Here is a 26,975-nt window from a genome sequence, read left to right as displayed (position 1 = left end):
CCAGAACATCACATGTTTTTAATTATGGTCCTGAACCTCCTCATGTGCATTCCCTGAGCCAACAGTTGCTCTCAAAGAATCAGTTTCTCTTTGTATAAACATGTCTTGCCTAAAAAGTGGGAGTTCTTATAAGTACTTTTAAGACTCTATTTTCCTTGTGTAGAGCATAGGCTCTGAATATTAGCTTTCTCAAGATTGGGGGAGACTCGAGGGGCACACAGGAAGATACCTAACACTTCAGGCAGGACTGGGGTCCGAGGACATAGAGAGGCAGTGTGAGCTGTAGTGGCTCAGAGGAGAGAAGGTCACTGTGGGCAGCGGTGGGTGGGGAAGACCACATAGGGAAGTGGTACCACACTGGAGTCTTGCAGAAGGGCAGCGTGGATGGAAGGCATAAAGAGGGCATCCTAGAAGGTAATGATAAAGATCAGTGGAGTACCACTTTTGGGAGGAATAGGCAAAAGTCACCCTTGACTTTCCTTTAAAATTCCTTTAAATTAACCATGAAGCACCATGAACACTGTAAATCTCATCCACGCTAAAATTTGAGATTCATTGGTCTTGACTAAAGGAAGAAATGAAAGGGAACTCTATGAGCCAGTGTCTGGGCATTCGTGCTGTTGCCCCTCTGAGAACTGCCGTGGACCTCCGGGGGAGTTGGGATTGGGTACAGAATTTTACTTTGTTCTTGCCTCTCTACAACGTTTACTCCGTTACGCTTTAATATGAAGCCTCTCTAACCCTAACATTACTAGAAGATTTGGTGTTGTGATGATTAAACAACACAACAGTAGAAGCTCCTAGCACCTGTGGTAGGAGCTAGTTAAAAGCTTGATCAGACCTACAGACACAGCCTTCTTCGCAAAGTTGAGAAGAACTTGGCTTCCTGCTCTCTGCAATTTCTGTTGTAGACTCCGTAAGGAGCCTTCACTCTCAAGCTCCTGGGCAATGTCGTCAGGGACTGTGTGTTACCCCAGGGTCAGGTTCTGTCTGATGTGACTTCCAGGACGTCAAGGTGGGAACTCTGGAATGACAGTTTGCAAAGGGTCTCACAGTGTGAGAGGGTCTTTGCAGACCATGTTCCTCAGCTCTACACCAGGGCCACGCGTTGAATCCCATCCCTGGCTCTTGCCTGTAATCCATTTCTTTGATGTTCATCACATGGAATTTAGAATAAACCAAAACTCTGGGGCCACCCGAAGGAGGGCAGATACCCGGGAGTCATTCTCCTGTGAATATATTCTCCTCATTCTATCCTCCCTTCATTCTCCCCCACGCACTGTTTTTTTTTGTTGTTATCTCCTTCCCTCTGTTGTGTCATCTCTTCCCATTTATACCGAAATCAGATTTACACCTACTCAGTTGGTTTTAACTATAATTTACCTTTCACTCCCCATTGCTTTTTTTTCAGGACAGATTCTCAAAAACAAAGAATAAACACAAAGTCTCACCACTACTGCCACCATCACCACCAAAACAACAGAAGAACATACCACCCATTTAACCAAGCCAGAGGTTTGGGAAAGCTTTAATCACAAGCTGTGTGTTAAAACTTTCTTATAAGCAACTTTTATTCCCCATGACTTTGTTGACTTTGGCTAGGGTTTGAAAGCTGGATCTGAGGGAACTGTAGCCTCCTATGTGCCCCGCCCAGAGACTTGTACTAAGACCACCTGGGGCAAATCGTCCCCAGTTCTGATGAGGCCTGATGAGAGCAATCTCCCCGGCACTACGTTCTTTCGGCAAAGGCATCTTCCAGCCGATTGATCACCAACTGCTCAGCCAGCACACAGCCACCTGGAGTCACCTCTCCTTCCCCAGCTTCCTCTGCATCCTGGCAGGCCAAAGTTCAATGGTCAGTGGCTGCTCAGAAGGCTACTTAGGGCTCATGCTGTTTTGAAAGGTATATAGATGGTCTCCTCCATCTTGACTCTTGTTTCTCAATCCACAGTGCTGTTCTCCCCCTTTCGGTTCCCCAGAATTAATTTCAAAATCTAAATGCTTTGCTTGACTGTCCTGTTATCTAGTCTCTGTGGGTTTACTACTTGGATGTGAATATTCTCTCTAAAACACAGGAACAAGAAAAGGGCAGGTGTGCTTACCAGGTGCCTCTAAGTGAGCTCACCCCATCAATTCAGAGTCATTTTGCACAAGGAGGGCTCCTGTCCACTTCAGTTTTTCATTCTCTCCAGGATGTTAATTGTTTTTCTGTTGATAATCTTGTAGTTTTGGCCTGAAGTCTAAAATACGGCCTGCTGGGCTATGTGTCAGATTTGTAAATTAAACGACACCTGTTTTGAATTGTATCATCTTTAATTTTCTTCCAAGCTCTCTTCACTTCCTCATTTCCCCTTTAATTGTAAGGATCAGACTTTACTGAATGCTTTCGACAAAAGTATAGACCTTTCTGCTTCGAGGAGCACAGATTAAGATTACTGAGGCCAAACAGTCACACTGCAGGCTATTCAGGGAAAAGATGTTAGGAGAGAAGCCGCAGCAACTACCCCAGAGGGGATGAGCAGCTGATACAAAAGGTCTGCTGTCCACACCAGTGTTTCGAAGTTCCCACTGAAGTAACTACAATCGATTAGAAGGGGATTTACAGTGAGGGTTGAATCGGGTGAAGCATTTGAAATTGAGAGGTTGAGGTGGTGGCGATGGCGGTGGTGGTGGTATGTGAGGTGAGAGGTGACCTTTTCATCTCTTCACATTTAATTTTTCTCTGTTTTTTTCTCAGAGAAATAAAAGGAGAAACTTAAATGTGTTCTCATACATAAAGACGCATTTTGATAGTGATGCCTTATTTTTTCTCCTATCTACATATCTCCTAAATTCTTCTTTTCATGGGAAAATTGTCTATTGCTGATTGGATTGGGCCGAGGTATTAAGGATCAATTTTTCTGTTAGAACGCCTAATGAAAGCCTTGTATAACTTGTTTTTTCTTTATATAAACATTTTTTGTGCATGTAACCTCACAGATGCCAATTGGCCTCTTGCAACTTTGCATTTGCAGAGCAATAGCAGAGAATGGATGGACCGCTGGCTAGAATGTGAGCCCAAGCTTTGAAATCCGATGCACAAGGCAGTCATCACTGGCAGAAGAAATAAGCAGGCTGGCTGTGTGCAGAATACAAAATGGCTCCCCAAACACCAGCTGTAGAGCTCTAGACCAAATTTCTAAAACTGTATCATGAAAACTGGCCACCAGGGACCTGGGGCTTGCATATAAATGACAAATGATCCCTTCATGATGCTGGCCTTGGATTTCTTGGATGCTGCTGTGTTTAGGCTGTTGCTAGGCAGGTCGTGGGTCTGTGAAAATGCTATTTTTAAATGGAATATGTATATAGCAGCGGTTCTCAACTGGGGTGAATTTTGTCTCTTAGGGGGCATTTGGCGATGTCTGGAGACATTTTTGGTTGTCGTAACTGAGGAGGAGGCTGCTATTAGCATCTAATGGGTAGAGGACAGGGATGTTGGTAAATGTTCTATAATGCACAGGGCAGCCCCACAACCAAGAATTATGGAGCTCAAATTTCAACAGAGCCAAAGTTAGAAAACCTGGTTTGTAGGCCTTTATACACTGAACAGGGCAACAACTGCAATGTCTTCCTCGAATGAAAAGCTACTGTTGACTGTGATGATCATATTGGCCAGATAATATTCTCTGTGCGTAGCGGGCTAAGAGACCTTCCTGGATGGGCTCCTCTCCTGCTGCCTCTTTCCTTGATTACTAGTGCCACCTTCCACATGTATGCAGTAGCTCAAGCTAGATATTTCCGGGTTTTCATCCACTCTCCTCCCTTCTCCTCACCCTACCTGCCATTGGTGATCAGTTCCTCATAATTCTGCATCCTCTATGATGACCTGTCCTGACATCCTACGTCTCCACCACCAGCTTAGGCTAGGCCTCCCTCACAATTGGAGGAGACTATTGTTAAGGCTCCAAGCATAGCATCCCGGCCACTGTCACTCGCCATCCTGCTGCTCCAGCCAAATCCGTTCAGTGCTCCACAACGTTAGCCACTTCCTCATTCTCCTAGTCCTTTGGTGAAGAAATACTCACGAGTGCCTACTGTCTGCTAACTAGTGTGCTAGGGCCTGTGATTTTTCACTGGATTAAAATCTTTCCAAGCCTCCATATTGCTTATCGGATGACCCCTCACTTCCTGACACAGCATGCAAAGCCTCTGACCTAACTTTTCAGCTTACTTTCCCACCCTTCCCTGGTGTACTTGCTCCAACCACAATGGTTAATTGCTTTTCCTCCCTTTGGGTCACACACGCTTAAGCCCTTGTATTGCACATTGCGCGTGTTCTGCTCTGTATTTGGAGTGTCCTTTCTACTCTTATCTGAGGAACTCTCCTTCATCCTTTGCAACTTAGTCTAGTACCCAGAGAAATGCTTGGCACATGGAAGCTACTCAATAAATATGGAATGGTCTTAAATTTCTCCTGCTCTGTGAAACGTTCTTTAATTCCCCAGCTGTTGGTCAGCACATCTCTCACGCTCCACGACCTGTTGTATGTGCTTCTCCCCAAACCCTGTCACGTACCTGACTGTGAACTTGGGACCTCCAGGCTCTGTGCCATGCTGGACATAAAGTAGACCCTGTGACTAAATGATTACTATTTTGTCAAGACGGCTTCTCATATTTTTGGAATCCTTATTTCATGGAAATGGTATGCATCATTTGTTAGCCCCAAAACTGACAACATTTGACGCTAGTCACAAATGGGCTCTGCTCCTTCTCCAGAGCTGAATGCCTTCCAGTGCATGGGATCTGAGCGGTGGAGATGGGGATTTGAGGCCGTCCTTACCGCCTACTCACTGTGCAACCTTGGGAAGACATTTAACCCGCCTCTGAGCCTGTTTCTTCTGTAAAATACAAATAGTGATATCTGCCTTCCTCACCTTTCGGGTGATCATGAGGATCAAATGAGATCATGTCTTTGAAAGTACTTTGTAGCTTCTAAAGGTCGTAAAGCTTTACAAGTGTCTCCCTATTCAAAATATAGCAAAACAAAATAAACCCCTCCCTCACTCTTGCATGGTCTTCTTTATTTTTTTCCACAAACTTCCTGAAAGGGTCAGTTTTGTGCATTGTACCCACTCTCCTCCTTCAACCCCTGGTACTGTGCCTCTGCCCAGCCATGCCTCTGGAGCTCACACTCCACAATCATCTGTAATTTCCTCATGGCCAGTTGCCACAGACATTTTTGTGTCCTTCCCTCGCTGGACCTGACTCCAGGCTGCCTCTTCCTGAGACATTCTCTGCACTGGGGCCAGAGTGAGCTTCCTGAAACACGGATTCTGTCCATATCCTGCCATGTACAAAACCCCACAATGACTCCTCATAGCCTACAGGGTAGAATTCAAACTCCTGAGGAAGGAATGTCAGACCTACCATGATGGTCCTTGCTCACTCCTTCATCAGCATTACCTAATGTTGCTCTCCTTGTAACATACACCCTAGCCATACAAAACGACTCCTGTTTCTAAAAAGTGCTGTGCTCTTTCACATGCTGCCCAAAAGACAGCCTGGTGCAATCTGGTCATCTTTCAAGATTTGGTTCAAAATATCAACTCTTCTGAGAGGTCTTCCCTGTTCTCAGTTTCCCACTCCTCTCCATTCTGTGCAGAATTAGATACTCCCATCTCTGTATTCCCTAGAATCCTTGACCTCATCTTGATTAGCATAATCTCCCCACTATTCTCGAATTACTTACTTAAGTACTTATCTCCTCGACTAGACAGAGAGCTCCTTGGGTACAAGGAACGTGTTTTATCTCTCTCTATATGTCTAGCTTCTGGCAGAGTTCCTGGTACAGAGTAAGCAATTGTTAAATACTTGTTGACTAAGTAAATGAGTGATATAAACATTAGTATTTGTACTACATTCTTATCCTTTTACCACATTTTATGCACTTTTAAAAAATAATTTTGTTACATTCTAGTTTTCACAGATTTAGAAAAAAATTCTGGCAAATGCCATAATCCATTCAGAAGATACTCTGTGTTGAGACAGTGGGTTTGGCTTTCCTTTTTTTTTTTTTAAAGATTGGCGCCTGAGCTAAAAACTGTGGCCAATCTTTTTTCTTTTTTCCTGGTTTATCTCCCCAAATCCCCCCGGTACATAGTTGTATATCTTAGTTGCAGGTCCTTCTAGTTGTGGCATATGGGCCGCCGCCTCAATGTGGCCTGACGAGCGGTGCCATGTCCACGCCCAGGATCCGAACCAGTGAAACCCTGGGCTGCTGCAGCGGAGTGCGCAAACTTAACCACTCTGCCACGAGGCCAGCCCCAAGGGTTTGGCTTTCTTTTGGAAGTTTCACACCTACAAAACAAAGTGTTGCTGTCTGTGCTATGCCTCTATGGATTTACAACAGACCCCTGAGGTCCATAACAATTCCTGCTCACCTGCCACTTCTGGCCTTGGCAGTCTCCAGTTGTTGGGTAAGGAGCTTGGCAATGGCAGTGAAGCTGTTGCTCATGCGAAAGATGTCTCTGCTCTGAGGGCCCAGGATGGAGGAGAAGGCATCAGTGATGCTCTTAATCTCCAGCAGGAGAATATGATGAAATGAATGCTCCATGTTGGCCAGCTGACTCACCAGGAATGGCAGGCAGCTCCTGGCTCTCTCCTGCCAAGAACAACGAAGAACAGTGTGCAAATGTTGGTGGGAATGTCAATTGGGGCAGCCACAATGGAAAACAGTACGGAGGTTCCTCAAGAGATGAAAAATAGAACTTCCGTATGATCCATCAATCCTACTTCTGGGTATATATTCAAAGGAAATGAAATCATTATCTTGAAGATATATCTGTACTCTCATCTTCCATAGCAACATTATTCACAACAACCAAGACATGGCAACTGCCTAAACATCCATGGATGGATGAATGGATAAATAAAATGTGGTCTATATATGCACAATGGAATACTATTCGACCCACAGTCATGTCATAAACCATGTCATAAAAAAGAAGGAAATTTTGCCATTTGCGACAACATGGATGAAGCCAGAAGACATTATGCTAAGAAAATAAGCCGGACAGAGAAAGACAAATATCATATGGTCTCACCTATATGTAGAATCTAAAACAAACAAATGAGCACACTTGAACTCATGAAAGCAGAGGCTGGGCAGGGGGGAAACAGGGAGAGTTTGGTACAAGCTTTCCGCCATAGGATGAAGAAAGTCTGAGGATTCAATGTGTAGCAGGGTGACTATAGTTCATAATACTGTATTGTATTATTGAAATTTGCTAAGAGAGCAGAACTTAAATGTTCTCACCAAAAAAACGTAATCTGTGAGATGATGGGCGTGTTAATTAAGTCAGTGGGGGAATCCTCTCACAATCTACACATCGTACGCTTTAAATATCTTATAATTTCACTTGTCAATTATACCTCAATAAAGCTGGGGGGAAAAAAGAACAATGAAGAACAAAGGTCTGTGTTTTAAAAGAAAATCAGAGTCCCGCCACAATACAACGGGGAATTTAGAGAGCAAGCTGAAGAGAAATAATGTTTCATTCATAGTGCCTCTGAACCGGCTTCTTTGAGGTTTTAATTTTTTTTTCCTGATTTCCAGGACAAATTTTTTTAAATAAAACTTTTATTCTCTTACTCTTTTCCTAGAAATATATAAATAGTCTCATTCGCCTGTCTTGCCAAAACCTCTCAACCACCATTCATGTACTGGCCCCACACAACTACCCTTCCCAACTTCGCATCCTCCTTGGGCCAGTCTCCACACCTGACTCGATGACTCCACCTGCCTGGGGACAGCATGATCAATGGCACCCTCCATCCGTCCATCTGTCAGATGACGCCAGGTAGCACACGGGTGTGCAAAGCTTACTCCTCTCCACAGGGCATTCTCACTCACCCGTTCACTTGAAGCATCTTTCATCATGTTACAGATTTTATGTGCCTGGTTGAGTGAGTAGATTATATTATCTAGCTTTAATCAAGTTCTCTCTCACAAGTGACTTCAATAGGTTCCTTCAAAGAAATGGAAGATGAAGGACTATATGAATAATGCAGGCACGAGTGAATAACAAGAAAATGGCTTAGCGGACTTGTCTCTTCATCAGCCATATTATGAGGTAACACGATTTAACCCAACATGACTAGAAGTTAGCCAAAAAAATTCAAAGTTATCAAGGAGGTTATTCAAAACGTAGATTTGTACCCAATATAAATAATGATATGCCATTATAAATAAATAAAAAGAATTTAAAATATAGTTTATTTCATCTTTAACTCCTCTTTTAAAATCTTACTTTTTAAAGTATTTAAAAATTGTTCATAATGTTAGTGTAGTAGAACATACATATAATTATTAATAAACATGTACTGGCAGTTGATGCTCAAAATTCTTTTTTTTTTTTTTTTGCTGAGGAAGATTTGCCCTGGGCTAACATCTATGCCAATTTTCCTCTTTTTTTAGTGTGTGGGCTGCCAGCACAGCATGGTCACTAACAGAGTGGTGTGGGTCCGTGCCTGGGTAACAGAACCCAGACCAGCGAAGTAAAGCACACCGAACTTAACCACTAAGCCACCAGGGCTGGCTCTCAAAATCCTTTTCACTGATAGGTATACAGGTCTAAATTACTTTTCTAGCTAGAAATTCCCTTTTACCCTTTGTTTTAGGGTTTGAAGCCTTAATTTCTTTCGAGATATAGCTCCTGTCATGTCTCCTCCACGAAGTTGTTCCCAGTGATCTCTTCTGTCTGAATTTTTACCACATTATAGACTCATTTTAAAAGTCTTATTAGTACTTCATTGAATTTGATCATTTATTTACTCATGCTTTTATTCAGTCACCAAATAGGTATTGCCTGCCTATAATATGCCTGTGCTAGACGCTAGATGACAAAGGTGAATGAGAGGTGGACTCTGCCTAAGGGACGTGCAGTTCCCCCTTCATTTATAATTCCCTGATGGTTATACGTGCCCCTCAAGTACCACTCAAGGGGCTACTTCTCACACATCAATCACCAGCCTGGCACGGAACTGATCCTGTGGAGTCCACGCCCAGCGTGCATGTCTCGATTCACTGATTTAAGCAAACCTTATATGCCAAAAGATGACTTTATGTATAAAGTATGTAGTTGCAAAGGAATTCTGAGCTTTACAGGAAATATTTATTACAGAACAGATTTAAGCAGTGAAGTTCCCTGGTCTTAATGCTTAAGTTGATTTTCAAAGATTCCATGTACAATTGCACTGGAACACGTCTCTTGGGGAAGTGGGCTACATCTGCCAATCCACCCTTTCATCATTGTTAAGACTCACTAGGGCACAGTGCTCTGTCTGGGTGTGTGAGACGCTTCCATCAACTGGCAGCTAATTGAAGAGATATTTATTCATTAAAGGAGAACAACATTAGATGAACGAAAAGTAAAGAGCACTGGATCACATTTCTAACAGCCCATTTTATACTTTGGCTCATGCAATTGCCAGCTTGCAGAAGGACATTTAAATACTCTTGAGTCTAATATTGTTTTTGCAACATAGATGCTTTCATACATGCAAGGGTTCCATATGTGAATTCACAATATGCAGTGCACCACAGGGACGTTTTCCATTCCCCATTTAAAGGCAAAAGCTGGAGGTGGGGATTCCTACCACGTGCTAGGCATTGTTTTAGAAGCCAGGAACACAGCACTGAAGAAAAAGGATAAAAGTCTCTGCCATGATAATGAGGCAGACAGACAATAAGCAAAATACGTAGGTAAACGCTATAGAGTGTTGGATGGAGGGATGTGCCTCAGAGAAACACGCAGGAGGCTGGGTGGGGTCTCAGGAAGGGGGTCCACGCTCAACAGTGCAGTCAGGTCAGACCTCACAGAGAAGGCAACATTTGAAGTCAACAAGGTTCTAGAATCTAAACCCAGCATTCTGAGTAACCATAGAAAACAATTACAGTAAAATCTGTGCTGCTTGATACAGGGTCAGAAGATACAAGAACTGAGACACGGGAGGTGTGACATTTACAACAAGAATGTAACTTCAAATTCCAAGTAGCTTCCTCAGCTTCAGCTTCAGATCCTGTTTCAGCAATTTTTTAAAGCCATGCCACAAATAGTTGATTTGCTTATCTCAGAAGTGTCCCTCCCTATGGTTTCCTTATGAATTCTTCTCGTTATAAGAATTAGCAAGCCCTTTCTTTAAAGCACATGTCTTCCTCAAGGTGAAGGTGACTGAGTGGGTAGTTGCTGAAATCCACATAATTCTGGGGGATCCTCAGGCAGCCAAACTGAGCTGGAGGGAAAATTAATCACAGGGTGGGAACAAGAAAACCTACGGATGCTCAGGAACTCACGTATGAAACCAAGCCAACCTCACATCATTTGTTCTGAAAACTTGGAGCACGTCCACGTACCTCACAGGGGTAACAGATGTGGTTTTGGATTAGAAAGCGTGATGTTAGGGTAAGAAGGGGGTTAGGAGATTCTGATTTCCCTCTCGGCTCCATGATACTCTGTCTGTGGGGGCCAGTGACTGCGATTTTCTGCTTTCAGTCCCCCCACTGTGGGGACGGCGGCAGCAGCACCTGTCTGCCTTCATTGCAGGTCCGACTTCATCTCTTCTGATGTGAATTGATTATTTATTATTAAAATAATGATAGCTGACCCACAGAGGGCACTTCCTCTAAGTGCCAAGCCTATTCTACATGCTTTTTACCTATTTATTCATGTAATACTCCCAGTGGTATTATAAGGTATGTACTGTAATCACTGCCATTTCGCAAAGAAGAAACTGAGGCACAGATAGAAGACCAACTTGCTCCAGGTTGCATTGCCCTCTAAGCTGTGTCCTCACTGGCTACACCCCAGCCCTCCCGTCAAAACTCCACCCCCAGGCCCATATTTTTCCACTCCTTTTTTCTATATCGTATTCACCATCACTTATGTGGTCCTTTTCATTTAATTATTTTTGATTTCATAATATAAACATCACAAATACTCTGTAAATACAAAATAGACCAGCAGGTCTCAAAACTTTTTGTCTCAGGACCCCTTTACTCTCTTAAAAATTGTAGAAGGTCCCAAAGAGTTTTTGGTTGTCTCGAGTTATGGCTATTGATATTTACCATATGTTAAGTTAAACCTGACACATTGAAAAGAGTATCTGGAGACACGTTCAGTTGTCAGAGCTGAGGACGGGAGGAAGGGCTGGGCAGAGGCCAGAGATGCTGCCAAACATCCTACAATGCACAGAACAGCCCCAACAACCCAGAATTACCTGGCTCAAAATGTCAACAGTGCCAAGGTTGAGAAACCCTGAGTTAAGTGAAACTGGCTCCTTTTGTTTTTTCCTGGGACTATGTGGTGGTGAAAAAGACAACTGTAAGGACACTTTGGTGCGGCTGTCTTGATTTGTGCTAAGGCCCTAGCAGTTTTACTCATCATTGCTTTTGTCCTTTCAATGCAAATGTCAACACAGTGAAGAAGGTCAGTGATGTACAAGCATCATTGTGAAAGTAGCTTGGGCGATGCAGACCCCCTGAAGGGTCTCAGGGGGTCCTGGACCACACTGAGATTGGATGAACTAGAATCAAGGGTCAGCAAATTTTTTCTGTAAAGGACCAGATAGTAAATATTTTTGGCTTTATGGGCCATATGGTCTCTGTTGTGGGAAAACCACTCCAGACAATGAGGAAATGAATGGGTGTGGCTGGTTTGCCACGCAGGCAGTAATTTGGTGACCCCTGAACTAGAGTATACGCTTGCAAAATTGCCTTGGCCATACCATTCATTTGTATCAGTGTTAGTCATTTTGTTTTTAAAATACCACTACTCCTATCTCATAAAGCTCCTCTGTTATTCTTTGTCAGGATGACAGAATGTAATTGAGAAAGTGGCCAAAAATGACAAAGTGGTGCCTGGTTATGATGCTGATGGTTTCCCTTTATTAAGCATTCTGTGTGCCAGGTACTTGGCATATGCTTCCTCACTTAATCCTCACAGCAGTCTTGCAAAATGGGTATCAGGTTGAGGGTACTGGTGATAAGAGGGCCAATCACCTGAGCTAGGTTACACAGGTCATGGAGTCATTGCGGCAGAGCCAAGATGGATCAAGATCTGCCTGATTCCAGAGGTTGAATGTCCCACTTTGCCAGGGCTGAGAAAGACCATTTAGTGCAGCCTTGTAGGCTGCAACCTTCCTCTCTCCTCCATGCACAGTAGGCATCACCAATTGATTATAGGGTTCTTCTCTACCGAACTGTTTTGAGACCCTTTCTTGACACTATCCTCTTTGTGCGTGGTTCTCAGCCCTGCCTGCATGTTAGAATCACCTGGGAAGCTTTTAGAACGATTCTAATAGCAGTAACAACCCTCCCCCGACTCCTATCTAATTTCATTGTGGTGGGTGGTGGCCAGGCATAGGAATTTTTTAAACTTCCCAGATAATTCTAACGTGCAGCCCGGGCTGAGGATCAACCGCTTTCTCTTCCTCACACACTCCCATATGTGTCTTTAAACCAATTCAAATGTCACCTCTTCTGTGAAAGCCAACCTGACTCTCCCAGCCAAAGCTGCTTGTTCCATCTCTGCGCTCCTCCGACCTCTGGCTGTATCTTCACAAGAGCGCTGACATCCTTGCCTGCAATTCATGTGTCCAGTTGTCTCCCTCTCCTCAGCGCGCCCCTCAAAGGCTGGACATGTCATGTTCATCTTTGCACCTCCAGTGCTTAATGTGTCGCCTGGCATAGAGTAATATTTATTGTTGAAAATCACTACCAACACCCCCTCACTCCTAGACACACCTCTGGCACCACGAGATGGGAAACCTAACGCCTTTCAGCAAAATAGGACTTTTGATCTTCTTATCTCCTTTTGGGGAATGATTGTACTGACAGATGTTTTTGGTATGGCTGGATTTATATTGAGAAAAACTTGGGATGATTTCTGGCTCAGTGTTTTTATTAGCTGTATGACTTTGAGCATCTTATTTAGCCACTTCAAGTCTCAGTTCCTTCATCTGTAAATTGGAGCTAGCAGTTCGGTGGCAGATAATTTTGATTGTCTGTCAGTAGCTGAATCTCTCTCTATCAGCTTCTTTCTTATTGGTAGAACCTTCATCCTGCTATAAAGTGAAAGTGATCGCTATTCAATTCCTTAGCCTCCGTTTTAACTAGAGGATGAGTATATGAATTTATTCTGGGCATTTGGACCTGAGGTGAAGTTTTCTGGGGTGAGAGACTGATGGAAAAGGTTTCCCTCCCAAAGAAAAAGAGATACATGGAAGGACACACGCCTTTTCTTTAGGCAGACATTGCTGTGTCTACATCATGTACTGCCTGGATCTGTGGCAACCATCTTGCAAGCACAGGGGACACACTTATGAGGCCGCGTCAATACACCAAGGCTGATGGAGAGAGGATGGAAAGAGCTTGGTCAACAAGGACACTTGCTGACATTGTGGAACTTTTTTTTTTTAATTCAACAGATATTTATTGAGTGCCTGTTATATGCTGGACCTTGTTCCAGGTACCTGGGACACATCAGACAACAAAACACAGGTCCTGCCCTCGTGGAGCGTACAGTCTAACATTTATGACCATGTCACCCACACGCTGTCTGTGACCCTGGGCAAGTCACTGCACCTCTCTGTGCCTCTGTCCTCAGCTGCCCAATGTGAGAATAAGCAGACTCGGCTCAGACGTTGGTAGCGTGCCTGGTGCACCGTAGATGCCCAAGAGGACACACCCCCAGCTCACCGCCCAGACAGTAGAGAGGGCTGGAAGTTGACTTTTAATCATGAAGTACGAGGGAGAGAGGGCAGGGGGCCTGAGCTGGGCGGTCTGGTGGGCTGCTGCCCTAAGGCCCAGGCTGCCTACACGAACTGCTGCTGCTGCTGCTGCTTCTTGGTGGCGGCCTTGCTGTCAAGGTCCTTGGCCTTCTCCGTAGCTGCCAGTGCCGTCTCCCTTGCCTTCTCCTTGGCTTCCTTGGCTGTCTCCACAAGGGATTTGGAAGGAGCCTCGCCTTGCAGCTTGGCCAAGATGTACTCAAAACCCTTCATAGTCTTGGTCACGTTGCTTTTGAACCGTGCCAGACCAAATTCCTGGACAGCTCTGGAGACGCCAAATAAGCTAGAGGAGACCCAGGCTTCCCGGCGGATTTTGGTCCAGCCACTGTTATCAGAGTTCACACAGCAAACACATCGCTCCTCCACCACCATCAGCCGGGCATGGTTGATGTTCCAGGTGAAGGTGGTCATGGTCTGGTTCTGTGGGTCCACAATAGAATCCTCCAGGATGTACACTGAGTGAGCAACATTGGCAGGAAACAGTCGCTCGGCCCAGCAGGGCATCCTGTTGGTCTTGGTCAGGAGTCGCCGGGACAGGAGCTGCTGGTCAGGGGTCACCTCCCGGTGTACTGTCTTCCATCAAGACATGTTTGCTATAGGGATTCGGGTACCGCTGCCAAAAGGCAGCGAACACTTGGTCCCAGGAACTCCGGAGCACGCTCTGGCCCAGGAAATACTTCACCATCGTCCCGGCCGGGGCAGGTTCAGCACCCGCGCGGCATCAGGGGTGCGGAGCCCGGGGGGCACGCGGAGGCCGGGCGGGGCTCGGCGCACGCCCGCCAGGCTCGCAGCTCAGTCACCACCGCGCCGCGCCCAGCCCGCCTCCACCGCCGCCACGAGGAGCTGTCGGGACAGCGCCACTTGCGGCGCAGCCGCCGACATTGTGGAACTTTTGAGTGCACCTTAGGCCCACCATGTCTTCCAGACTTCTTGTTACATGAGGTAGGAAATATTATTATCGAAGCCAGCTTTAGCTGGGTATGCTATTACCAGACTCAGCTGACACGAATACTATACGACATTGCTTTAAGGAATGATGAAAAAGTACCTCTAAAGGGCCTGGCACAGAGCAAATGACCAAAAAAAAAGTAGCAATCAATTGTCATCATAAGTATTATTTTTATTAAGGTCTGGTGATACCAGAAATATCAGTGAATTAAAAAATAAGCCACTTGGTAAAGCCCTAGTGTTTTACTATAAATGTTATTGTTTTCAATGCCAGGCATACTATTTGGCATATAGTAAACATTTATTGTTTTTTGACATTACTGAATGTATGCCAGAAAGGAAAGAAGGTATGTAAACATATTTAAGTGACAGAACGTTCGCAGTCCGCCGCCGCCGCCGGCGCCCCTGCGCTTCTCCCTGTCTCCCCGGGAGCCCTCCTCGCAGAGAACCCGCTGCCGGCTTTGCAACAGGTTCTCATCGTGGGAATCTCTCCGGACAGCGGCCTGCTCCTGCCTCGTGGTGTCTGACTCTGTCCTGCTACACTAGAAGACGTTTGGTCCCCCTGTTCTGCCGTCTGCTCAGAATTGGAGGCATTAACCTTTAAAATAGAATTCCAAATATTCTAGTGACTGATGAGGTTATCGTCACCCTTTTAGAAAAGCCGAAAGGACGCTGGAGTCAAGGTCATGGAGACGGGAGCGCCCTCCCGAGCAGCGTTAAGTTTCTCCTTCTGGGCCTCTGCTCAGACCCATCCTGGAGATTTAGGCTCTTTCTGAGGCGCCTTCCACTCACAGCCCGAATGCTTTCACTGCCTAAAATGTCCCCTTGAAAAAGGGCTGGTTAAGCGTTTGGCTTTCCAGGTGCTTTCTTTACTGCATGCAAGGTGGAATCCGGGGGCGTGAGACCAGCAGGGCGAATAAAAACAGTACTGGTTGTTTAAATTGTCAGTAAACGTGAAAAATTTTCTTTGGATAAATATTCACAGAGAAAATTCCACCCACCGCCAGCAGAAAGGCGGGCGCCGCGTGAAACCCCTCGGCTGGCCTTTGTCTCCCGGCGGGCGGTCTCGGGGTGGACCCAGGAGCTCCTCCGGAGTCTGCAGCCCGGCTCTGCGGTGGCCTGTCACCGACCGTGGGCAAGCTGCTTGACTCTCCATGGCTCAGTTTATAACACGGGTTAACAGCAGAGCCTGCCTCATAGAGTGGCTGTGAGGATTCAGCGAGTTGAAAACGACGCATTTGGAACAATGCCTGGCACAAGAAAGGCCAAATAAATGTTGCCTATTATTGCTTGAGTGTCAAAAATCCTACATGCAAGCGCAGACATATTTGAATTATCACGAAAACTAAAACAAGCTGTCGCACAAGCAGTATATCCTCTTAATTTTTCCCAGTCAACTTATTTTGTGAATTGATAGAGGTTTGGAAGTACTAGAAATGTCCAAAACCCATTACCGGCTCAGTATAAGTAAATATGGGCCGATGTTTTGGTAACCTGCAAAAGAGCTTACCTAGAAGTGAAGTATACTCAGCATTTTACTGAGAAAGACTGTTTCCCTTTTTAAAAATGTTTCATGATTAAGTCAAAATACTATACAACTTAAGATTTTCTTAGTGACCTCAACCCAGTTCTAGCTCATAATCTGTAGACAGCTAGATCCTTTGCTCTTTGCAACTATTTCTCAGTCTTTTTCAATCTTTTTCTGTGTCTGAAGTAAAAATGTTCTACTGTTATAACATTTTCTATCCTGTAAAAAGTTGCTGTTATTGAAGTAGGCAAGGCAGTAATGGTCAAGCTATCCAGTAATCTATAAATTCCAAGCTAATTATACAATTAATAAATTTAATTCTTTAAAAATTATGCCAGTCAGACAAGGATATGCTCTTCTAGCCTTAAAATATTAGCATAAAAAATGCACAAAATGCTTCCACAGTAAGTAGGCAGCAAATGTTGTTAGTTTATCATATTCAAAAGCTAAGATTCAATAATTTTTTTAGCAGAATGTTGAGAGGGCATGGTCCCCGAAGGCCTTTTTTGTGGAACAAAGTAGAGAATAAATAAACAAAAAACATTGTAAATGTCTCTCCTTGGCAGATAATCCTCCAATTTTGAGCTGATTTTTCCAACAGCATTCCAAAAAGTCACATTCCTCAATTGTTTCTTTTATCCTCTGACCATGCCTCAATCTTTCTATCAGCTTGGAGTAATTGAACATATTTTTCTTCCCATTGATAAACAAAAACTCTATTAGAATTTAAACATATTTACATATTCTAAATGGTCATTTATGCGATGTAAATGGAATAAGTTTGCATCCTTCCCTTATTATTTTTGATTCAGTTTGCATGATTTCAGGAACATAGCTTCTGTGGGCACATGGGAGAGTAATAAATCATGTCTAGTAAAACAATACTGTCTAGGCAAAACAATTTTTAAAAATAAGTCCCAGTAATAAAAGTCAAGAAACAGCTGATGAAAACAGATGTATCCTTTGTTTTGAAGGAACCTCAAATTTTGTAACATGGCAAAATTAAGGACCAGTTGGACTCAGTTCAACTCTATGCATTTGGCACACAATGCTAAAGTAAACCCCACCTCTGTCAAGAAAAAAAAAAGGTATAATATTTGTATTTATAAAGCAATTATGGCTTTTATTTAAATATGGAACTTACTGTATCTTCCTTAGAAAGATATTTGAGTGAAACTGACTTAGGTTTTAAAATAGAAACCACAGAGTGTGAAAGGTCATTTACCCTTGTGCCTTACCATGTGAGACAACGATAAACCATATAAATTATGTTTTTAGTATGATTTTTTTTTTAAAGGGCCGCAAACTGAACATAGTCCGCCGTCAAATAAATTTTTCCAATTTAAGATTATTTTTCCCAGAAGAGCATTCAGTGTGGCCATATTTATGTTTGAAAACCCAAATCTCTCTCTATTTGTGCTGAGAGTTTATTTTCCAGCATCCTTTCTTTGCAAAATTACCCCCAAATGCTTACAGACATTAAAACTTGGAGAAGTCCACCTAATTTGAACTTTGAACATAGTGTCATTTTGTGGTTGATAAAGGATTTAGAGGTTCTGTAGTTTAGATTTACTCTTTAAAAACTGGGGGCTTGGGAACTTAGCCTCTTAAAGGTAAATCCTTTGTGTGGGTTCAAGGGACCCAGAGTGAATTATACTGAGCCAGAATTTCTTCTCCCACCGCTCCATGGTCCCCTCATGTAAATGACCTCTCATTGATTATCCTGAACAATGGTTCCACTATTTCTTTTGCTTCAATTAAGCAAACTTTTTGAAAGACCTTTGGGGACTTTAACACTGAAACATTTCTAGAGTACTCAGAGCAGCAGCCCATCTTTAATGACACAGTATCTGTTTAGCAAATGTGGTGTAATCACAGAATGATATAAAAAAGTAGTAACCACAGAAATCCTGGCCCGATCATGGAAACGATTTTGAAGAAAGATGCTTATTATGGGTCCAAACAGAAAGAAAAGAAATAGAAAGAAAGAAAAAAAAAAAGGAAGAAAGAAAGAGAAATTGTGTTTGAGCCTTTTGTCAGGAAAAAACAAGTGCTATGGGCTCATTATTTAACTCATTTGAACTAGAATCAGCTCGAATCAGCTCCAATTGAACTTGCCCTAGCTGACTCATTATGTAATTAAATACAGGATGCCTATCTTTATTTGCACCTACTTATTTTCATAAGAAACAGCCAGGATGTTTAATTCATGGTAGTTGAGATGTAACTCCCAAAATACAGGTTAGACAGAAATAGTTGGATATTATTTCATTACTTAAAGGGGAGAATGAAATGGAAAAGTACAGTTCGCAAAAGTGTAAACCTTGCCTGAGATTAGTAATTTTCTTAGCTAGGAGAATTTGATATAGTTTTTCTGGTACCTTCCCCCGCAATCCCTCCAGTGCTAGGAACTAAAAAGTTCCTGGATTTTGCCTTGGATTAATTATTTTTGGTTTCATAGCAACTACATTTTCATTGTAAACTGCATTAACTGCTTGCTGGAAGTAAGTAGGGCATAAATAAATAAGTAAATAAAATATGGAAACAAACTGCAGCTAATAGGATGGGTTTTGAAGGTACGCCTCGCCAGGGTATACTCAAAAGAAAAAGGCTGAAATATACTAGTTGGAGAAAACAATTACTTTCCCAATTGCTTTCTACTCATTTGTGAGCTCATCTTCATGTAAACAGTGGACATAGAGTAAAATATCCTCATCTGACTTTTAGATAGGGTTGCGTTGAGGTCTTGAAGGGACTCATGGTTGTCTTAACCCATTCAGTCTACTGTAACTGGGTAGCTTATAAACAACACACATTTATTTCTCACCGTTCTGGAGGTAAGGAAGACCAAAATCATGGGGCAGGCAGATTTGGTGTTTGGTTCCATGGAGGAAGGCAGCAAGGGAGCTCTCTGGGATCTCTTTTATAAGGGTACAAACCTCCTTCATGAGGGCTCCACCCTTATGACCTAATCACCTGCCAAAGGCACCACCTCCAAACACCCTCACCTTGGGGTTTAGGTTTCAACACATGAATTGCGGGGAGGGCGTGGCACTCAGACCATAGCGTGGTTTAATCTTGCCATTTCTCAACGGAACAGAAGAGCCCTCATTGTATCTACTGTTTCCATTTTATCTACTGTATGAGATACTAAAATCTGTGCATCTTGCCGTCAAGGTCATTCTCACTTTCTAAGGTGAGGAAGGTAGAGTATTTCCTTTAGGAAACCATTGTGACTTCTCCTGCTTCCTCCCATCTCTCTCCTCCCCTGCCAGTTTGATTTGCACCTACCGGTTGGAAAGGAGTTGGTACAAAATAGTGCTTTAAGAATGTGGAGCTGGGCCCGGCCCCGTGGCTGAGTGGTTAAGTTTGTGCGCTCTGCTGGGCCGGCCCAGAGTTTTGCCAGTTCGGATCCTGGGCGGGGACGTGGCACTGCTCATCAGGCCATGTTGAGGTGGCATCCCACATGCCACAACTAGTAGGACCTGCAACTAGGATATGCAACTATGTACAGGGGGGATTTGGGGAGATAAAGCAGAAAAAAAAAAAAAAGATTGGCAATAGTTGTTAGCTCAGGTGCCAATTAAAAAAAAGAAAAAAGAATGTGGCGCTGTCATAGAGAAGGTGGACTCTTGGAAGTGTTTTGAAGGAAGAAAGGGACTTTTGAATGAGATAGGGGCCATTGTCACAGAGAATGCTACCTACAGCTGAAGCAAGTTTGCCTTCCAAAGCAGAAGACAGTAAAAAGAGCCAGAGAGAGTGGAGGGAGCAGTAGGAGCTTAGCGTAATTCAGGGATGCCTCAAATCAACCATACTTAGTAAGTAAAGATATCAGTGATGTGAGATAGTAAGGAAAGTTTGTTTTCTATTTTTTTGGGTGAACTGACAGATATTTGAAACTCTATGGGATCTCATAGCGCTGAAGGTTGGGAAACATTACCTAGATCATTTGCATTTACTCTTGTTCTGGGAACATTTATTTTCCAGTCAACTCAAATTTGTTAAATAGCATCAACTATTTCTTTACTTTAGATTTATTTATTACTTAACAAGAAATAAGCTGATGTCAAGATGCCCTTCTCAGTGTAATTTCTTATGTGTTATCTGCATGTATTCATGTAGGCAACAAGAATCATTCTGGTTAATGCTAAAAATCGTAATACGAACATTTCAGCGCAACAGTCCATTGCTGATCAGCTACCTGTCGGGCATGCCTTTTCTTAGGGGCTTTAAGTCAGTCCATGTGAACCAGTACGACGTTCCCAACTCCTACTCACTAATAAATCTAGGCTTAAGTTTTTTGATAAATAACCCCCTGAAGGATCCTACGGCAGATAAACCGTGCAGGGCCTGAATCTTTGAGACCAAGGCCTCCTCCACTTTCATGAGCATACACGTTACCTGGAGATCTTGTTAAATTGTAGACTCTGATTCCAGTTCCCAGGTGATATCCAATGCTGCTGGTCTGGGGACCACACTTAGGCCACCACATAGGAAGTGGACTGACAGATCCTGAAAACCAGTAGCCACCACCCATGACTGGAACCCAACGTCTACAGTTTTCCTGGCTCTCCTCAAACACAGCCCGCCAGGTCATCAGCCGCCGTTTAGTAGTATGAGACACTGACACTCAGTCGTGTTCCAGCCTCTACAGAACGGTTAGTCGGCAAGTATCTGTGGGCCGCCTGCTATGAGCCCATTGCTGGGATGGGTAGTGCAGGGGGCACAAGGAAGTGTTAGGTGGGGTTCCCTCCGTCAGAGGACTTAGAGTGAGTTGGGAGGGTGTGTATTCATACACTAAGTGAATGGAAAGCAAATGCAACCAGAAGATGCTAAAAAAGTGTATCTCATTTGGGGAGGGATCCCTAATTCGCATCACTGGTGGAGGGCTGCTGGGGGAGCATTAATGCCTCACACGTCTGTCCCACCACGCATGTTAGCAGAGCGGCTTGTGAGGTGGGAAAGTCATAGGCAAAGAAATGCAGATGCTGGCAGTGGAAGTAGCTGGCTTACGCTGTAGTGATTTATGTACGTCTGAGGGCTAGGAGTGGGGCAAGGACTGCTGCAGTCTTAAAAGAGCAGCAGAACTTGACCAGAGTCAGCAGCGACTTCATCCTCGCAGCCCCCTTGCTGCCAATGCACAGTTGTCCTTTCAGGTGAATCTAGGATTTAGCCACTTGAGCTCAAGGCTAGAAGAGGCAGGCAGTGGAAGCTTTCTGCTTTTCCCAGGGCAGACACGCTAGCCTCCTGCCTCACAGATCCTGGTGCAAGAGTCAGATGGTCCTCCTCTGAAGGGAGGAGATCAGATCTGCAGGGACCAGGATCACCATCCTGGGGTCAATCCTGAGGGGAGATTGGTCAAGCAGAGGCCCCTTCTAGGCTCTGCTGCCCCATTGCAGAGTTTGCCAAGCTGCCCTGCTCACAGAGCAACTGAGAGCCCTTTGCGGATTTGGTCGATTGGCCTAAATTACAGTTGATAATTATAAGACATGGTTGAAAACTGTTGCAACATGTAACTTTGGTAACTATTATTTACTATTCTATGCTTGCAACAATTTGTGGGGACTGTTTGTCCTTTTACCAGGCTCTTTGGTTTCTTGGGAACTCTGAGGTACACTGTATTCCTTTACTTGTCTGCAAGATGAAGGGAAACAAAATACTCTTCCAAGGTCACCTGGGCACCAGAGATGAATAAGTTTGGAGAGAGAAGGTAGAAGACAGAACTGTCAGCTAACCAATGAGGAGTTCTCACAATCTGGCCCCGGTCTGCTGTCGGGCCTCCTCTCCCTCCCTCTCCTCCATTATTCATTCAATACTCCAGGCCTTTGAAACTCTGCGTGGTTTCCAGGAGACTCAAGGTCTTTGTCTAGCTGCCTGCTGCTGGGTGTGCTGTGTCCTCCCACGGGTGCCTTCTTCTTCCTCCCCCGACATAACCCTATCATCCGACAAGCCAAGCTGGTAACACTCTCTCAGACTCCCCCAGGCAAGCTTAGTTGCTTCCTTCTTGATCTCGTTTAGAATTCAGCAGTAACAGGCACCAAATGAAATTCGAATCATCTCTTCGTACATCTCCTTAGCCCCCATTCACGGTGAGGCCCTCTAGGGCAGAGACCATGTCTTTTTCCTCTCTGTGTCCCCATCACCAGCACTGGGTCCTGCACCCAGAAAGAACCAGCAACTCAACCCTATATCATTGGGAAGAGAGAAGATGGAATGTCAGCTCTGTTTTTGGAAAGCATATTTTGTATATACTCAAAGTATTTTGTTCTTGTTTTCGTTACACTCTGCAAGAGGTTTATTATTAATATTATTTACCATTAGCATGTAACATTTTTACAGTGTAAAAAACAATAAAGCTATTTTCATTTTAGGCAAAAAAAGCTTCCCTAATTGATGACAATTCTGTCGCATTAAGCAGCAGCCGGCTGGCACCAACCAAGGCTTGAGAAAATGAATCCCCAAAGTCACTGAGTCTACCGACGCTTTAACTAACTTCACCATCTTCGGGGAAACTGTGTCTTTAAGTCATGGGTCCTTCCTCTTGTGGAAAGGCCCCAGATCCTTCAGTCTTGGTTTGCAAGTCGAAGGCATAAATCATCCATCACTGGATGGGTCTATCCGTCACCTACTTTGCAGGATGTTTTTCCACAGTCAGGATGAGGACAGGAATGTGTTCTCACTTGCCTTTGTCATTCTTTTCCTTTTCCTCCTGAAAGTGTTTTTGGGGAAGGCCTGCCGGATGTCACAGAAACGCGACCTGGGAAGATGGGTGTCATTTCTTTACTTGGAAAGTGTCCATGACTCTGAGCCCAGAGAGGATGTAATAAACACGCCCTGGTGCTTGGCCAGCATATTCCAGCCTGTTAGAAAAACAAGGCAGAGGGCACAGGATTTAACACCCACCATGGCAGCGGCTGCGCTGGAGGGCACGCCATGTGACTCTTCACAGGTGCAGACCGTTGGTCACCAGCTAAGGAAAACAGCTGCCAAAGCATCTTTCCATGTGCTATGAGACTCTCATAAAGGGCATTTAAAGCATCTTGCCTCTTTTCCACCACACAGGTCTCCTGCCTTGTAGGTCTGGCACGGGGGGAAATCATGGCTGTGGAGTGTGTGCTATATACTAGCGCCTTCTAATAAGACTAGATCCTAATGAGGATTTGACTATTAAACTAAAATTGTTTTCGTTCATTTATTTGAGACTTAAGTAGATGCACAGATGAATTCAATTCAGCCTCTCAAAAAAATCAAAGCTATTCCTGAAGGAGGCTCCTCCGTGTTGACTCATGTTAGTGAAGACAGCTGTAACAACCCTGGTACCAAACAAGGGGGCTGGGACCACGTGCACGCTGACAGCGTCCAATGAGGGAAGAAAACGAAAGAAAGAAAAGCCTCTAGAATTGAAACATTCTATTTCAGTTCTCCATGGACAAGAAAAGTCAGTCCGGCCTGGATTTCATTTAAGCCACTTCAGATTTAGTTAACAAGAGTTTTTAAAAAATTGCTGCAAACCTACTCAAGCTGTTCTTATAAGCGGGGAGCCGGGGACCACCTGCTCTCTGTGGAAAACAGGGCGCTACCAGAGCTCCTGGGAAGACAAGCCCTATTTTAAATTATACAATTTTTACAGAATGTGACTTTATTATTGTTTCTTACTCTTATTGCCCTCAGGAATAATGGTCTGCAATATAACTATAAAGCAGAGAGACATTTCACTCTGAGAAAAAAGTCCACGTACAGCAGCTATTTCTCCAAAAAGAAAAAGGAGATAGCCAGGTTGTTTTACCCCTTTCCTGATACACATCCTCATCCATGGTACCTCATGCCCTGTCTGTCTTGCTTATTTTGGCTTGTCCCACGCATCTCTCTCCATTTGGTCTCTTTCCTTGGAGCCGCACGGAAGCGGTGAGCCATTTGCCCAGTTTCTGTCCTCGGTAATTTCAGTCTGTCAGGCCTAAGATTCAATCTGTATCCAAATAAATGCACCGAGAAAGCCTTGGGCAACACTGAGCAAGTAATAGGTTAAAGCGCTGAGATTTACTGGATGTTTACCGTTTGCCAGACACTGTTCTGCATGGTTAACTCATTAAATCCCCACAACAAACCTATGAGCTGAATAATATTGCTATTCCCACTTTACAGATGAGGAAACTGAGTCAAGGGAGGTGACGTGACTTGCCCAAGGCCACACAGCTGGTAAGTGGCTGAGGCAGGCTTCACACCAGGGCAGTCTGACTCTTGAGCCCACCCTCTTAGTCACCATGTTTCACTGTATGGATGTCCCCACAGTGAGTACAATCATTCACACGACGGATCCTTACACAGACGTACCCTAGGCGGTGACCACTGCTCAGTCCACGATGGTGAACCTTGATCCTCGGGGCTGCACTTCAACCTGTTTGCTGCCTGCCGAGGCCTCGTATATGAAAACCTTTCATGATCCACTCAATATCATCCTTCTCTTAAGTCACCTACTAAGGAGCCAGGATCTTTTGGAATCATAGATGGATACGCCTCATCACGTACTTTGTGGTTACTGTCAAGCTCATCCTCATCTTTCACTTGTTAGATATCAGAGATAAATTGTGTAGGCTCTGAAGTATCAACAAGCCTTTCTCTCAATGTTTTCTTCTCCTTTCTCTTAAGCTATAATTATGTCTTCTATTGTATAAATATAATAGAAGAATTAGATGAGACTTGACTGAATGAAAGTGGCCAGTGAGAACCCAACCTTCAAATTCTGGATTAACAGTGCCCCCGAGTGCACGTCCACTCTTGACCACAGGTGAATTCAGATGGATAAGGTATGATTCCTTTTCTCTGGGAGCTCATAGACTCATGGAAAAGAAATAGACACAGACAGGCAAATTACAACTTGGCAAGTCAGTCTGACATTTGAGATATAACTAAACTGTGCGGGGAGGCTAAAGGGGGTGACCAATCACCTAAGGGAACTGGGAAGACCTTATGCAGGAAGCAACATTTGAGCTAGGTCAGGAAAGATAAGCAGAAGAAGGAGTAGGGACTATCCAGGCAGAAGAAGAGGCTGAAGAGCACGATGTACATCGGAGCAGGCGTGCTCAGCAAAGGACGTAAAATGCTAGTAGAGAGAATGTAGCGGGATGGAGTAGCCTGGACAGGTAAGAGCTAAGGCTAGAGAGGAGGCTGAGGCCAAGCCAAGGAGTTTAGATGTCTCTCTGTGGGCAACAGATGGGTCAGCAGAAGACGTGTGCAAGGGAGAAGGGTCACACATGTGCTTTTAGGAAGAAAATGGGTAACACTACAAGAGATGCATTAGAGCGAGAGGAAGCATCTTCCTCTCTCATTAGCCCTCTCTAGCTAGGCAGGTTTTTATTCTATCGCTGCTGCTGCTGCTGTTATTATTAGTGGAAACACCTCAAGCACTTACTATATGCCAGGCACTGTGCTCAGGGCTTTATAGGAATGCTCTGGATGCGTATTTGGGGACGGACCCTTCCTTAGGAGCTGCTATGAAGTCATTTTTGCTGTTGTCTGCAATCTTCCCATTTGAGAAAGACAAAAGGACCTGTGTATTTTTGCCATGTGGAGGACATATCTAATAAAATAGTATTTCTCATTTTTGCATTTGCTTCAACTGAGCATATCACAGAAGTGGGGTGACTCCTGATGAAGCACCTGATGAAGCTGTGTCCCTTACTGGACAGTGCCAGGGAAGGAGCACCTCAGGGCCAACAACTCATCAGGTGCCCCAGGAGGGGCTTCTCTGCCCTTTGGTCCTCCTGGCTTCACTCTCCATCCAATGGGTACCCTTTAGCACAAGCCTAAAATGGCCTGTGAGTCACCAGGTAGTCTCCTGTAGACACAGAACTGTGAGGCTATTAAGCATAGTTTCATTTGAATTTCGGCAAAAGAAGATCCTCGAGGTAATTTGGGAAGTAGAGAAAATAAGAATGTGAGGGTTTTATTTTTTATTTTATATATACAACTCTCTTCTGCTGGGTGTAATGCAGATGGAAGAATTGTGACACTGCTATCAAGCTGTTGAAAACAGTTTGCCCATCCAGATGGACCCTGATTTGAAAGACAGACGCACTCGACCTGGATCCTCATAGCCAGCCCTGCAGCTCTTACACCTGGCTCCAGGCTAGCACAGAAGGTGAGGCATAAGTCGATTAATAACTTGTGCAATTGATTCCAGGGTGACACCACCGCTAGAGGCTGTCCCTGGCCTGAGGACTGCATACCCCAGGAGACTTCCCTCTTCCTCTGAAGATCAATCAACGTGGTTTGCGGGAAGACAGGCAACAAGGGAGGGATGGAACAATAGGTTCCAGTTAGTCACAGATTGTGCATTTCAAAAGTTGGAGCAAGATACTCAAAGTTGGATTGGCTTTTTGGCATTTCCAAAATCTTTTAAATCCTAGCAACAAAATCATCTGATACTGAATTAGAAGCACCAGAAAATTTTTTTCTCCCCTAAACATAGATGCCTCCGTGGGCACATGAAAATGAAAGATTGAGAGAGAGAGAGGAGAATCTTTTGATATCCTGAATTCTGAAATAAGTGATTCCTCAGGCTACTTGGATCCCCTCTCCTTCCTGCATCCATCTGGAGTCACACAAATGTCACCTAATAGACCATTCTCTCTTGGGTTCACCTTAGTTCAGACAAGCCTACATAATTGCATGT

General features: G+C 44.2%; 1 protein-coding gene and 1 pseudogene across 12 annotated transcripts in view; both read right to left on the bottom strand.

Annotated features, from left to right (window-relative positions):
• VEPH1 (ventricular zone expressed PH domain containing 1) overlaps positions 1-26,975 on the bottom strand; it is a 212,598-nt gene that overhangs the window by 97,333 nt on the left and 88,290 nt on the right. For 10 of the 12 annotated variants that reach the window (XR_011503304.1, XM_014861910.3, XM_044770990.2 and 7 more), the window contains one exon: positions 6,423-6,643. The exons of 1 other annotated variant lie outside the window; for it this stretch is intronic. Coding sequence is in view for 10 of the 11 variants with exons in the window: in XM_014861910.3 (XP_014717396.2) it covers positions 6,423-6,643 (221 nt within the window). In the remaining variant the exon portion in view is untranslated. Of the gene's footprint in view, positions 1-6,422; positions 6,644-22,582; positions 23,164-26,975 lie in introns of those variants that run through there. One more of the 12 variants, XM_044770991.2, reaches the window with a different exon arrangement.
• LOC106844465 (PRELI domain-containing protein 1, mitochondrial pseudogene) lies at positions 13,717-14,638 on the bottom strand (annotated as a pseudogene).

Source organism: Equus asinus, chromosome 5, assembly GCF_041296235.1.
Source record: "Equus asinus isolate D_3611 breed Donkey chromosome 5, EquAss-T2T_v2, whole genome shotgun sequence".
In the NCBI taxonomy this organism is placed as follows: domain Eukaryota; kingdom Metazoa; phylum Chordata; class Mammalia; order Perissodactyla; family Equidae; genus Equus; species Equus asinus.
This window is presented reverse-complemented; position numbering and strand designations above follow the sequence as displayed.